The following is a 12,782-nucleotide window of genomic DNA, read 5'->3' as shown; positions in this document are numbered from 1 at the left end:
GACTTTCAGACCAGTTGCCTTGTAAGCCTGCTTTGGGAATAAAGCACAAAATATTAATACTATAGCTATTGGAATAAGCCATACTCAAGATGTTTTGGAACTAAACTTTTAGTTCTTTGCACTCCATCATTAGGAAAGGCAATGCCTTTAGTTCTGATTGTGTGTGATTGTCATAGCAGCTGCTTTTCTGATCACTCATAATTTACAAATTAGCTTGTTCTAATTTGTAGCTGGTTTTCTAGATGTAAGTGGATTCTTTGTTTGTATGGCTAAATTCTCAAATACATGAGACTCTTTGGGCCTCATCTCTTCTTGAACATCAGTGTGATTTCACTCCGACCAACAGGCTGTGTGTAATGTGCATTTTTGGTCTTTGAGATGTTGGAGGCAGAACTGGATTATGAAGATGGATGTCAAAAAACAAACCACTGACACATTTAACCACAGCTTAGTAATAATAGTAATAATCTTAAAACTGCAAAGCTGGCAGTGACTCTCTGGACTGTCAAGTCTAAACCCTGTGAAGAAGGCCCAGTGGGAATTAGAACTCCCAGCCTCTGGTTCTGCAGCTAGATAACTAAACCACTGAACTATTTAGCAACACATAACGATGGTTAATTGAAACAAAACGTTCTGATATCTTTCTAAAAGCAAAACAGAGAAGAAGAAATGAACCAACCCATCAAGCTCAATTTTGCTGAAGCTCTTTTTTTTTTCCAAATAAATAACTTTTTTCCAGTTAAAGGAGGTTCTCCCCATGAATGAAAGAGAAATATGATCACCTGTGACAAAGGAAAATCAACACTGTCAGAGTTATGGCATGGGGATGGATCAAGACAGAAAAGTGGAGGAGGAAAATAAGGTGGTGGAAGCTGTCTATTGAACAGATTCCTATCTTCTGGTATCTTCATTCATACATTGACTGGCTACTGTGACAATGAATGATCCTTTTAGGAATTCAAAATAGGTGCCCTGCCAAGGGTTTTTGGGCCGAACCTCTGTCTGTCCTGGCCAATATAAACAATGAGTGATAATGGTGGTGGTTGGTATATCAGGTTCTTTGGCCGTGTTCTGAAGGTTGTTCTTCCTGACATTTCACCAGACTCTGTGGCCGGCATCTTCAGAGGACTGGAGTCCACAGAAGATAAAGGACACTCTGACACTCCTCCAGCAGATCTTTCCAGGAGACATCAAGGTCCTTTTCCAACACTGCCTAATGACCAGCTACTTTCAGCGGGAAAACGAGTTCTATGAACTGACAGATAGAGTGGCCACGGGGAGCCCCCTCAGCCCTACATGGAGCATTTTAAAAAACAGGCCCTGACTTCGGCACCCTCTGCACCCACAGTCTGATTCCGATACTGTACGTGGATGACACCTTCGCAATTTGGAACCATGGCAAAGAAAAACTGGAAGAATTTCTAAACCATCTTAACAACATCCACCCAAATTCACCATGGAAAAAGAAATAGAGGGCCAACTCCCGTTCTTAGATGTCATGGTCATATGCAAAACTGACCTCCTATTGGGACACAAGATCGACGGAAAACCCACCCACACAGACCAGTACCTACACAAAAAATTCCAACCACCACCCACGACAGAAAAGAGGCATAATCAAAACACTGGTAGACCGTGCAAATCGGAACTGTGAAGCTCAATTTCTCAGCACCGAACTCAACCATCTGAATTGGGACCTACAGGCAAATGGCTATTCCAAGAATGAAATCAAAAGGGCCATCACACCAAGAAAACAACACCAAACTGAAGAGGAAAAACAGCCACCCACAAATAAGGTATTTCTGCCATACATCAAAGGGGTCATGGACCGCATGGGGAAACTTTTGAAAAACACAACCTACAAACAGTATTCAGACCCACCACAAAAATACAACAAATGTTACGGTCAACAAAGGACAGAAGGGACCCCCTCACCACTGCAGGAGTATACCGGATACCTTGCAGTTGTGGACAGGTATCTATTGGAACCACAAAACGCAGCATTCACACCAGAATCAAAGAACATGAGAGACACTGCAGACTAAAACAACCAGAAAAATTTGCAGTAGCTGAACATGCCCTGAAACAAACTGGACATGAAATTCTATTTTAAAATACTGAAGTACTGGACAACACCAGCAAACACTATGTTAGACTGCACGGGGAAGCCATTGAAATCCATAAACATCAATAGAATTTCAACAAAAAGTAAGAAGGTCTAAAACTAAACGTGGCCTGGCTCCCGATATTGAAAAATACAGCCTGTAAAAGGTCAATGAACTCTACCCAGCCACAAGGGCCAGGGATCATTGCACAAAAAAGACCAGCTAATGACACCCATCAATCACAGTACTCAGTTATCCAACAAACAGCAAGAGAGCATGGACAGAGTTCCTACTCCAGTCCTCTGAAGATGCCGGCCACAGAGACTGGCCAAACGTCAGGAAGAACAACCTTCAGAACACGGCCAAAGAGCCCGAAAAACCCACAACAACCATCAGATTCCGACCGTGAAAGCCTTCGAGAATACAACGGGTGACAATCCTCATGAGACTTTCTTACCCCTCCTATATGGAAATGAAAACATTCCCATGAGTGAAGAAGGATGTTGTATATAAATAGATGCAAGAGCTGATTGTCAATGTGAAATAACTGTGCACAAGAATTAATCTATTGGATTGAAAGGTCAGACTTCCACTTTTTTTAAAAAAAAGGACTCTGCATCATTGGGAACATTGATTTAAGTCCATTTATTCAACTGGTTGTTTGTTTGCTGGCTTGAGCTGAATCACAACTGCTCATGTTTTATAGACACTTTTATTTTAGTCTATCTCTTATTTCTCCTTCTTCTTTTTTCACAGACCAGAGATGCCAACCGTGCGAGAGATGGCACAAATGCTCGCCAGTACTCCAGGCTTGCACGCATTCTGAGTTATACAGCATTTGGGGTGGGGACTGGGATTACAGTTGTGTGCATCATCCTAAAAATTGTACTTGCTGCCTCTATGCGGAACTACCACTATTAATTGTATAACCCTTAGTGAGAGTGCAGGATGAAGCCTTTTATTACTCTGAGAGAATTAACTTTGACACACAAGCTGGAGACGTCTTGCAATCATTCTTTTCCAATTATTTCATAAAGGGATGCAAAGCAAGCTGGGTCACATGTCCATGCCCATCACATGATTTCCATACCCTTGACTTGATTTCCAGAATTCCTAAGCATTGCACTTATAGAACAATGCAGTGTTCTGAAAATTATGCCTTGTGAGTCAGTTTGCACACAGATTGAAAAAGCTGCTGAATTTCAAAGCCAGGATGCCTGGAGACCATGTTGGTTGATAGATTCTAAAACGTCTAATCCCAAAAGGCAACTTTTCCAAGTTTTCAGTTTACAATAGACCCTTTTTCATCAAGCAATTGCTCGAATCCTGTTGTGCAGTTACACGAATGGCGTAACTTTTAGAGGCAAAATGATATATGAAATCACTATAGAACCTATCTGTTGCATGTGGAGTCACATGACTCAGTAGGCAACAAACAATGTCCATGGAGATGTCTTAATTTCTGACACTATGCTTCCAAAAGTTACATTTTTTATGTAACTCCACAACAGGATTTCAACCAGCGAGTGTCATGTGCAATCCAACTTTATGATGATTCCAAACCCAGACAATAAAATGAGGATCCACATATTGCTTGAGAGTCATAAATTCAATATTGGCCCAATATTGGGTTGGACAACTTTCCAGTTGTTTGCCCCAGTATTATCAAGGATAATGCACCTGCTGTTTGCTGTGCTGGATTTGCACTGTTAATGAACACAGTCAACCAAATATTAGATCTGAAACACCATTGTACAATTCATTAGCAATGTGAAATAATTCTTCAGATTTTCGCCAGAGCTGTGCTTTTTAAATATTTTGTGGCGCTCTTATGAATGATCTCAGTGTACCTGTATCAGCATCATTTTTGTTCCTTGCGATCACTGGTTGTAGAAAAACAAGAACAGAGACACCAGGCTTGCTATTGATATATAATCAGTTCTATAATGGACAGCATTATTGTGCAAAACACAGATTCATCAATCTATATCCTGAATTATAAAATCATGATGTAACATGATATTGACAGCATTAAATCATATTTTGTGCATTTAATGGGAGGGTGGACAACAACTCCAGATGTTGTCGAAGCACAACTCCTATCAGGCTTAGCCAACAAAACTGATAGTGAAGGATGATGGGAGTTGCAGTCCATGCTGGAGGATCAAGTGGTCAACACCCTGGTTTAATGAACGGGTGATATATTTTGACTGATGCAAGCAATAAGGATGGTTTTCTAATCTTGCATAGTCAAAAGAAATTTCACCTTCATTAAAGATGCTTGTAGTATCTCCTGCCCTGAAATGTTGTCACATTTATCTTCATCCAGCAAAATGCCTGTTGCTATAATAGTATGTACAAATTTCAGAGATTCAGTTAAGCACAGTGAAGCTTTATCTATATGCACACAGAAGCTGTGGCCGTAATGGCAATTTGAACTGATTTCTATTCAGAAGTTTTCAAAATCAGTTTCAAGTCACATGGTATTTAAGCCAGTGGCCATGTTTACATGCACTGAATGGGGAAAAAAATAAATCTAGTGTTTAAAATCAGTTTTGGCATCTGCACCGCTGAAATCGACTCATTTTAATCAATTTTAGAAGCGAGGTATTTTAAAAAGTACCTGCTGGCCAGATGAAGAAAAAAAAACTTTACAGACCAGATAAATCCATTTCACCCTTGCTATGTGTGAATGATAAAATCTAAGACTGGAGTTACACTGGCAATAAGAACCACATTTAAGCATAATTTCAACTGATTAAGATTTTGTCCTTCACACACAATGCAAGGGTGAAATTGATTTATATGGGTTACAAAGTTATTTTTCCCCAACTGTCTTGCAGGAGCTTTTTAAAACACCTTGCTTCTAAAACTGATTCCATTTAATGGATTTTTGTGGAAATGAGTCAGTTTCAGCAGCGTGGATGCCAAAACAAGTTCAAATCAACAAAACACAATTTGATTTCCATTCAGTGCATGTGGACGCAGCCACCAGTTTAAATGCCACATGACCTGAACCTCATTTTAAAATGTCTGAACTGCTGTACTGCTTCCAAACATCCATGTTCCATACAAAGTAAGCTTTTCCTTCCCCATCATCCTAACCGCTGCACTACACCGGATCTCCTCATGCAAACAAACAAGGGATTTCTCTCTTGGATGGAACGGGAAAGGTACTCTCTTATGTGGCAAAGAATAGTGTATTTGTTCACAATACATGAAGAAAATCTTGTTGTTGACTCAGCACTGTCTTCACCAAGGAACAGGCTTTGCCGTTGCCAGTAAGTTTTAGAGAAAATCTCAGAAATCTTGAGCCTGACTCAAAACAAACATGCAAGTTTTCCACCACCCAGACCCCTTCCTTAAGGGCCTTTCTCGGTTCTTATTTCTGTTCCTGCATTTATTCCCTTAAATACCTCACAAATAGTGAATTTCCCACCAGACTTAAACATTCCCTTGTCTTCATGCAAGTCAATGAACTCATGATAATTCCCTTGCTGACAAGGTTTTTCTCCATTTGCACCAACACGTCCGGCACCGTGGGGTGGGGTGTCTACCCCTCTGCAGAGGAACGCTCTTCAAAAGGCAATCCAAAGCTCTCCAGACAACACATAAGATGAATAGACCAGTCAGAAGGCGAAAGATGCTAAATGCAAATAGATAGGAAGTTAATGAAAATCAGTTGCTATAACCCTTCTTAGCACATACATGCCATGTATATTATCTAAGTTGCCCTGTAACAGAGTACTACACAGTAAGTTTTCTAGTCAAGCAGTGGGTTTATAATAATAACTCATTTCTCCCTTTAATTTCATGGGTTGGAGCAGCACAGTCTTGGACATACATGGATTATTTTTCAACAAATAAATACATGTTTCCATAAATAAATTGCCTCCATCTTTTGTTTTAGTATATATTTGCTCATACAGTTAGGCTTGGGAGAGTTTTCTGTTTGGTCTTTTAATTTGTGCCGTTCATTGAATTCTAGTTTATACAAGTGATGCCCCGCTTGACGATGACCCCGCTTGATGACAAAATTGCTTGATGATGAGTTTTTTGCTATTGCTATTGCGATCGCAAAACAATGGTTCCTATGGGGTTTTTTCGCTTTACGTTGATTAGGTCAGTGCTTCGCGAACCATTTGTTCACAAAATGATGCTTTTTCCAGCTCCGCAAAATGGCTTCCCTTCGCAAAATGGCTGTTTTCCGGACCCCTGCTTTGGAAGACAGCGATTTTAAACAGCTGGTCGGCAGTTCTCTATGGGCGATCTTCGCTGGACGATGAGGTATTTCCCCATTGGAACACATTAACCAGTTTTCAATGCATTCCAATGCATTTTGGGGAAATCGACGATTTCGCTTAGCAGCGATTTTCTTGGAACGGATTATTGTCGTCAAGCGGAGCACCACTGTATCTCTATTGACGTCCTGATTGTAAGCTGCCCAAATTAGTGCTTTGCCATTAGATGGGTGGGGCAAACATTTAAATCAATCAATCAAATTGTTCAATAAATACTGTGCCCCTGGTAACCTAGAACGAGGGTCATGAGTTCAATACCAAAGGCATCAAAGTGGTCTACTTGCCCACAAGCACATCTCTAACTCAGTCTCTAGACTGGGGGGGGGGGAGGTTAAGGTTAAAGCTCATTACACACAATACTCGCTGTAGAAGAGAACTCCGATAAGGAGAAGTGGTGTGTGTTTTTGTCTGTATGTGTCAACACTTTATGCTTTGTATTTATGTTTTGGTGGGACATAAGAGTTGTACACGGATTTTGAACTACATGGGGGGTCCGGTGCCCCTAATCCCAGTGTTGCTGAAGTAAAAGATGCAATCTTAGAACTGCAGCGCTCTAATGGACCCTATGGATCACCATGTCCAGTCAAAGAGGCACAGCGGGGAATCAAACTCCCAACCTCTACCTAAACCATTGAGCTATCCAGCAGTTCAATTAAGGGGATACAAATTCAGCCCACATACTAGCCACAAGAACACACAGAGTAGACGTGTGCAGATTTGTATTTTTGGACTATGATGCCTGGGGAATTCTGGAGCTTTGTAGTCCAAAAGCATAAAATTTACCTGCATCCACCCTTCAGTGTCTGTTTGCCATCCAGTGGTCATCTTGGCACCAGATATCATGTTCCAACTTCATTCTCTGTGATGTGTAATGTCTTATCAGTTCCATTCAGTCACTCTCAAAGCACATCTATTAACATTTTACAAATAGCATTTGTATTAGGCCAATAGATATGTGAACTCTCCTCCTCCCCCAAAGGATATGTTCCCGAATCATGAAATGTATTCTGATTAGATGTCCCTATCAAAATAACCCATTGCACATTTTACATCATAAACTAATTTGTACCTCCATATTACTATATTAACCTAAATCAAGGGGTGTGGATGTGTTGCATACCCACATATCTGTGTACATCTACCCTTGCATATAAGGTAGACAGGACATTTTTGCATTTATGTAAAATATACCGGTAACTGGGGGGCTGAATTTGCAAGGTTATACAGAACTCCTTGTCCCAGTTTCAAACCTACGGCATGTGACGCAGGTAGAATTCCTATGGGAGGGTGAAACCCTTTGAGCAATAGTAGAAAAGGAAAAAGCAGCTAGATGCACAGGTCTGTTTTGTTGCCTCCCTATCACTCTCTCCATTGTATAAACTCTGTGTTGATAAGAATGAGAAGGAGGCTAAATGTTTACCCAGAAATGTGTGGCTCCAGTACAAGGGAGAGTTGCTTGTTAGAGGCAGCTGCAGGCTTGGATTTGGGCCATTTTTGTTAGAATATATAATTGTGCAACCCAGCACGCATATCTGTGTACGTAAGAATAATTATCTTTTATATATACAATAGATCATTGTAACCAATCAGATTCTGTCTGGTGTTAGCCAGTGGATGTTTGAAGAGGTTAAACTGCCAAAAGAAGTGATCGTTCGGATGAGACTTACTCTGCTCGTTTTGTTTGTTAGCATGAGGTTTTTCTGACGAGAAGTAGCGTTTTTCAGTTAGGCTGTCCGCTGTTAGTGGAAGCTGTTACGGAACTATTATAACTCTGTCAAGCACAAATCTATGCCATGCATAATGTTCAAGTATGGTTAGCTTATTTTTTTCAACAATGTCGTACAATAAATATTCTTAAAGTTTTCCATGACTAAATGGATATTATTTCAAGAAGAGATTTCACACAAGAGATTTCTATTCATGATCTGTGTGGCATTTCTATATTCATGCTTGATCTGATGTTTGTGTTGAGGAAATCTTGACCATTTTAGGGCAAGATCCTACCAAGAGCCTTACAAAAGAGGTGGCAGAAAGACAGCGTGATATAGTGGTTAGGGCAGGACTGGGAGATGGGAGATCCAGCTTATAGTCCTCACTCAGCCATGAATCTTGCTGGATTGCCTAGGGTGCTAAACACTCACTCTTATTCTAGGCTTGCTATGGTGAGAGGGGCCATGTGGGAGTTCCTGATCTCACTGGAGAAAAGGCAGGCAGCACACGTGATAAAGAAGACGGCAGAAGATCCTGCCCATAAGAAATTAATAAGCCAAGTGTGGACGAACAGACTTCTCTTTGCTCTAGATGCTGGATAACGTTCTATCAAACGTTCACCCTGTTTCAGGCCATCGCTTCAACGGTGACGCGTCTAACAGATGCCCGTTCAGCGGCAGCAACAGCACCCCCTGCCTCCTATGAGCACTGCTGTGAAATGGGCACCTGCTGGAGGGAGTGGGGCACCAAACCACCAATCAACTGTTGGGCCAGGAAGTTAAACCACCAAACGAGCGGGTCATGCCCATCTCTATATTGAACCAGGTAAAGGTAAAGGTTCCCCTTGACATTTAGTCCAGTTGTGTCTGACTCTAAGGGGCAGTGCTCATCCCCGTTTCCAAGCCATAGAGCCAGCGCTTGTCCAAAGATAGTTTCCATGGTCACGTGGCCAGCGCAACTAGACACAGAACACCGTTACCTTCCCACCGAGGTGGTACCTATTTATCCACTCGCATTTTTGCACGTTTTAGAACTGCTAGGTTGGCAGGAGCTGGAACAAGCGACGAGAGCTCACTCCGTCGCGTGGATTCGATCTTACAACTGCTGCCCTTCTGACCCTGCAGCACAGAGGCTTCTGCGGTTTAACCTGCAGCACCACCACGTCCCTTATATTGAACCAAGGTATTACCAAACACTTCTATTAATCAGTGTAATAGGTTTGCTCTGGCTTTGTCTAGCTAAGGATTGGATTTTGGCCCTAATGGGGTTTTCTAGGCATTTTTGACTCAAAAAGTAAAGTTTCCAACCCTGGTTTTTTTTAAATTTTTTTTATTTTTCAGAACAAAAATCCAAAAGTGCAAAATACTTACTACACAATCTAAACTACCATGCGCCCTATACCCACGGGACCCCTTGGAACAAGTAAAAGTTTCCAACCGTGTTAATGCCATTGCCCATGTCCTTCAGCAGTCACTCACTACTGCTCTATTTCCTCCGTCCTCAAGGTGATGCCAGGCTGTGTTTGCTCCAAAAGTCCCCACCAGTGAGGGACGTTCCAAGGTGAAGTTTTCTGCTGGGTGTTTGTTCTCCTCTGCCCAAACCTGTCACCTCCTGGTGTAGACATACAAAAAGCAAGCAAGGAGGCCTGACTAGGTGCCACTTGGTACCGCCTCTGTATTCCCCAGGGCAGTATCCACAAGAATTTATAAAAGGGGGATACCTAAGAGAGGTCACCTTTTAGCCTGCTGTGCTGTGTAGCATCCACGGGAACCTTGAACACGAGAGGCCCACCTGGGTCTCTGTCTTGGTGGCCTCAGAAAGGACCAGGACCACAGAAGCCAAGATGGGGAAAGCGGTAAGGAATTTTTTTTGTCTTCCAAACAAGGGATCAGTTTGGGCTTCCCAAAATTTAGATCGGAGATGCCCCTTTAAAAAGCCGGATCTCTATTGTTGAGTAGTGAGTGTGCTTTTATTCCAGACCCATGTGTTTCTCACCTCTAATTTTCTATTGGAGGCACTGGTGGTGGTGCTTTGTCCATCTGTTTGCTTGACCAAGGTGGACATCATAATCTAGGTAGATTATAGTGTCCGCTAGGGATGTGCCCTCTCTTTGGGCCCAAGTGTAAATGCAAACTGGATCAAGGGTCTTTGTGTGGTCCTGTAGCAGCCCCAAGGATGAAGGTCACTAATGGAGCTACACCCTGCATTGGTCCTTCATGTTACATCTGGCTATTATGGAGTTATAAAAGTGAAAATGGTGTGATTACAACCCAGAAAAGAAATCAAAGTAGCACTTTCATAAGGAAGCTGCTGAGCCAACGCCAAAGGAGAAGAAGATGAACAGCTTCACCCTAAGACTCTCCTCCAGTTGCTGAGACGCATGGACAAGATCTCGCTCTGTCTCATGTCTGTCTCAGCCTCTTTCCACATTCCTTATAAATAAGGGATTACTGTCAGTGTAATATGTAGCCCAGGCTTTGCCTTTCCCCCCTTTCTTAAAAAAAAAAAACTTAGTTTAACTAGGAAGACTTACTCTCCTCTCTCTCTTTCTCTCTCTCTCTCTGTGTGTGTGTGTGTGTGTGTGTGTGTGTGTGTGTGTGTGTGTGTGTGTGTGTGTGTGTGTGTGTGTGAGAGAGAGAGAGAGAGAGAGAGAGAGAGAGAGAGAGAGAGAGAGAGAGAGAGAGAGAGAGAGAGAGAGAGAGAGAGAGAGAGAATGATTGTTTTCTTCTAGTTAGGGCAGACCTTCACTATAAGATGACAGGGTCTCTGTCTCTTTTTTTATTCTCCATCCACCAATCTCACTTCCATTTGTTTCTCCTTGTTGGAGCAATGGTGCCACTGGCAAAACTAACAATAGGCATCTCCAGCTTCTCTGTTTCTTATATGCTCTGGCGTGGAAGTGGGCAAATGATTTTCATTGTACCGTATAATATCGTCAGAACCCATCGTGCAGCCGTGTCCATTCATGCACTTGAGGGTACAGGTTTTCTCAGAGATCCAGAAATACATAATACCGGCTTGGACACAGACAGGGACACAGGACCTCCGCTTCCAATCGATGTGCTTTTATTTGGGCACAGACTAATTAAGGGGCAAGTGCAGATGCCTAATGTTAACACAGCACTGGCCCAGCCTAAGCACACCACTCTTGACTGGTTTTGTAAGCTAAGCAGGGTCAGACCTGGTGAGTACTTGGACGAGAGACCACCAAAGTGGAAAGAATCTTAGCTGAAATCCTGGAGCGTCACTGCTGGTCAGAACTGGTGATACTGAGCCAGATGGAGGAATTGCCTGACTTGGTGTAAGACAACTTCCCGTATTTTCTAACAGAAAACAGCCGCTTCTGTGCCTTTCTCTCAAATGTTTATTCGAACACTTCCTGACTCAGTTTGTACCATGAAATGGGATTAATGCTGGATCAACTCCAGGAGCGATCTGGAATGCATACACTACCCTCGCTGTGGAAATTTGACCTTTGTGCCAGATTTCTGCTGGAGTAGAAGGTGACTCGCTCTTTCTAGGTGTGGAAATGGCCTTATGGAAAGAAGGAGTATCTCCATTTCTTGTTCAGCATGGCTCAGTTTCCTGTTGGAAGTCATGTGCTAGCACATTGCACCATTTCTGCAATTTCCCAGAAATTCTGATAGAGCAGTATCCGAGAGAGTTGCGGGGGGCATACATGTGCATGCAGAACCTTGCTTGAGGGCTTGTGCTTGTTCAAAAATTGAAAAACAAAATTCTTTTCATTCTACAAGCTGCCCATAGGCCAGCGTGCTACCAGTGCTGGGCAACATACATCACATGCTTTGAATTTCCATTATTTCTTAATATCAGGGAAGTAGCCTCCCGGGAACTATGGCAATTTGAATGTATTTTGGCCTTCTTTATGCTGATTCTACACAGTTCTTGATCTTAAGTGGAATGGAGCAAAACCACTTTTTAAAATCGTATTATAGTGCCACAGTTAGCACAGTGGCTTAGGACCAAAACATAGACAGTGTCAGCTTCACCATTGGGAATGCAGCTTCCTTAAGAAGGAAAAGATGTCTTTTTAGTCTACTGTGAAGATTCTACCTCCACTTCCTTTCATTTAGTGATTGATCATTAAGTAGTAAATAACCAGCTTCACCTTCAAGTTGATTGTGTCTCTGGAGGGATGAAATTTTATCCCCATCTAATTGTGACAATTATGTTTCATGTTGCTCGGCCCTTAGACTAGCCCTCCTCTTGCCCAGCTATGGCTCCCAGCACTGAAAGATGCCAGATTCATAGTAGGGGGAGGGAAGGACAGTAAGATGACAGCCTACACATTGCTCCAAAAGGAGAAAATGGTTTGGGGAAAAACAAAGAACTGGAACACCGTTGTTTTAAAAATGAGGTGGGGAAATGTGGTCCTCAAACACCCCTCATCCCCATTATTCAAACTTTCTGGAGTTGGGGTGCAATGGCGTGCAGTGAGTCACAACTTTCCGCTTCTTATTTTTCAAAATGACACCCGTTTAGCATACAGTTTAGCATGTGTCAGTATGATATACAAAGCACTGAAAAACACTGGGGACAAAAACCTGAGTCAAACACACTGATTTCATTACTAAATACAGATCTTGTTTGTTTTTATTTTTGCTGTCCGTTATAAGCCTTCTTCGGGATCATTTGCTGAAATTTT

General features: G+C 42.2%; 1 protein-coding gene across 1 annotated transcript in view; it reads left to right on the top strand.

The window, feature by feature from the left end:
* The first annotated feature begins 9,828 nt into the window (after nucleotides 1-9,828).
* Nucleotides 9,829-12,782, top strand: part of ATP4A (ATPase H+/K+ transporting subunit alpha) — a 31,233-nt gene continuing 28,279 nt past the window's right edge. The window contains exon 1 of the mRNA XM_072979720.2: nucleotides 9,829-9,971. Coding sequence (XP_072835821.2) covers nucleotides 9,960-9,971 — 12 coding nt within the window. The 5' untranslated portion in view covers nucleotides 9,829-9,959. The remainder of the gene's footprint in view (nucleotides 9,972-12,782) is intronic.

The sequence above is a fragment of the Pogona vitticeps genome, chromosome 9 (genome assembly GCF_051106095.1).
Source record: "Pogona vitticeps strain Pit_001003342236 chromosome 9, PviZW2.1, whole genome shotgun sequence".
Lineage (NCBI taxonomy): Eukaryota > Metazoa > Chordata > Lepidosauria > Squamata > Agamidae > Pogona > Pogona vitticeps.
The sequence above is the reverse complement of the archived record's forward strand: the minus strand, read 5'-3'. Positions and strand labels throughout refer to the sequence as shown.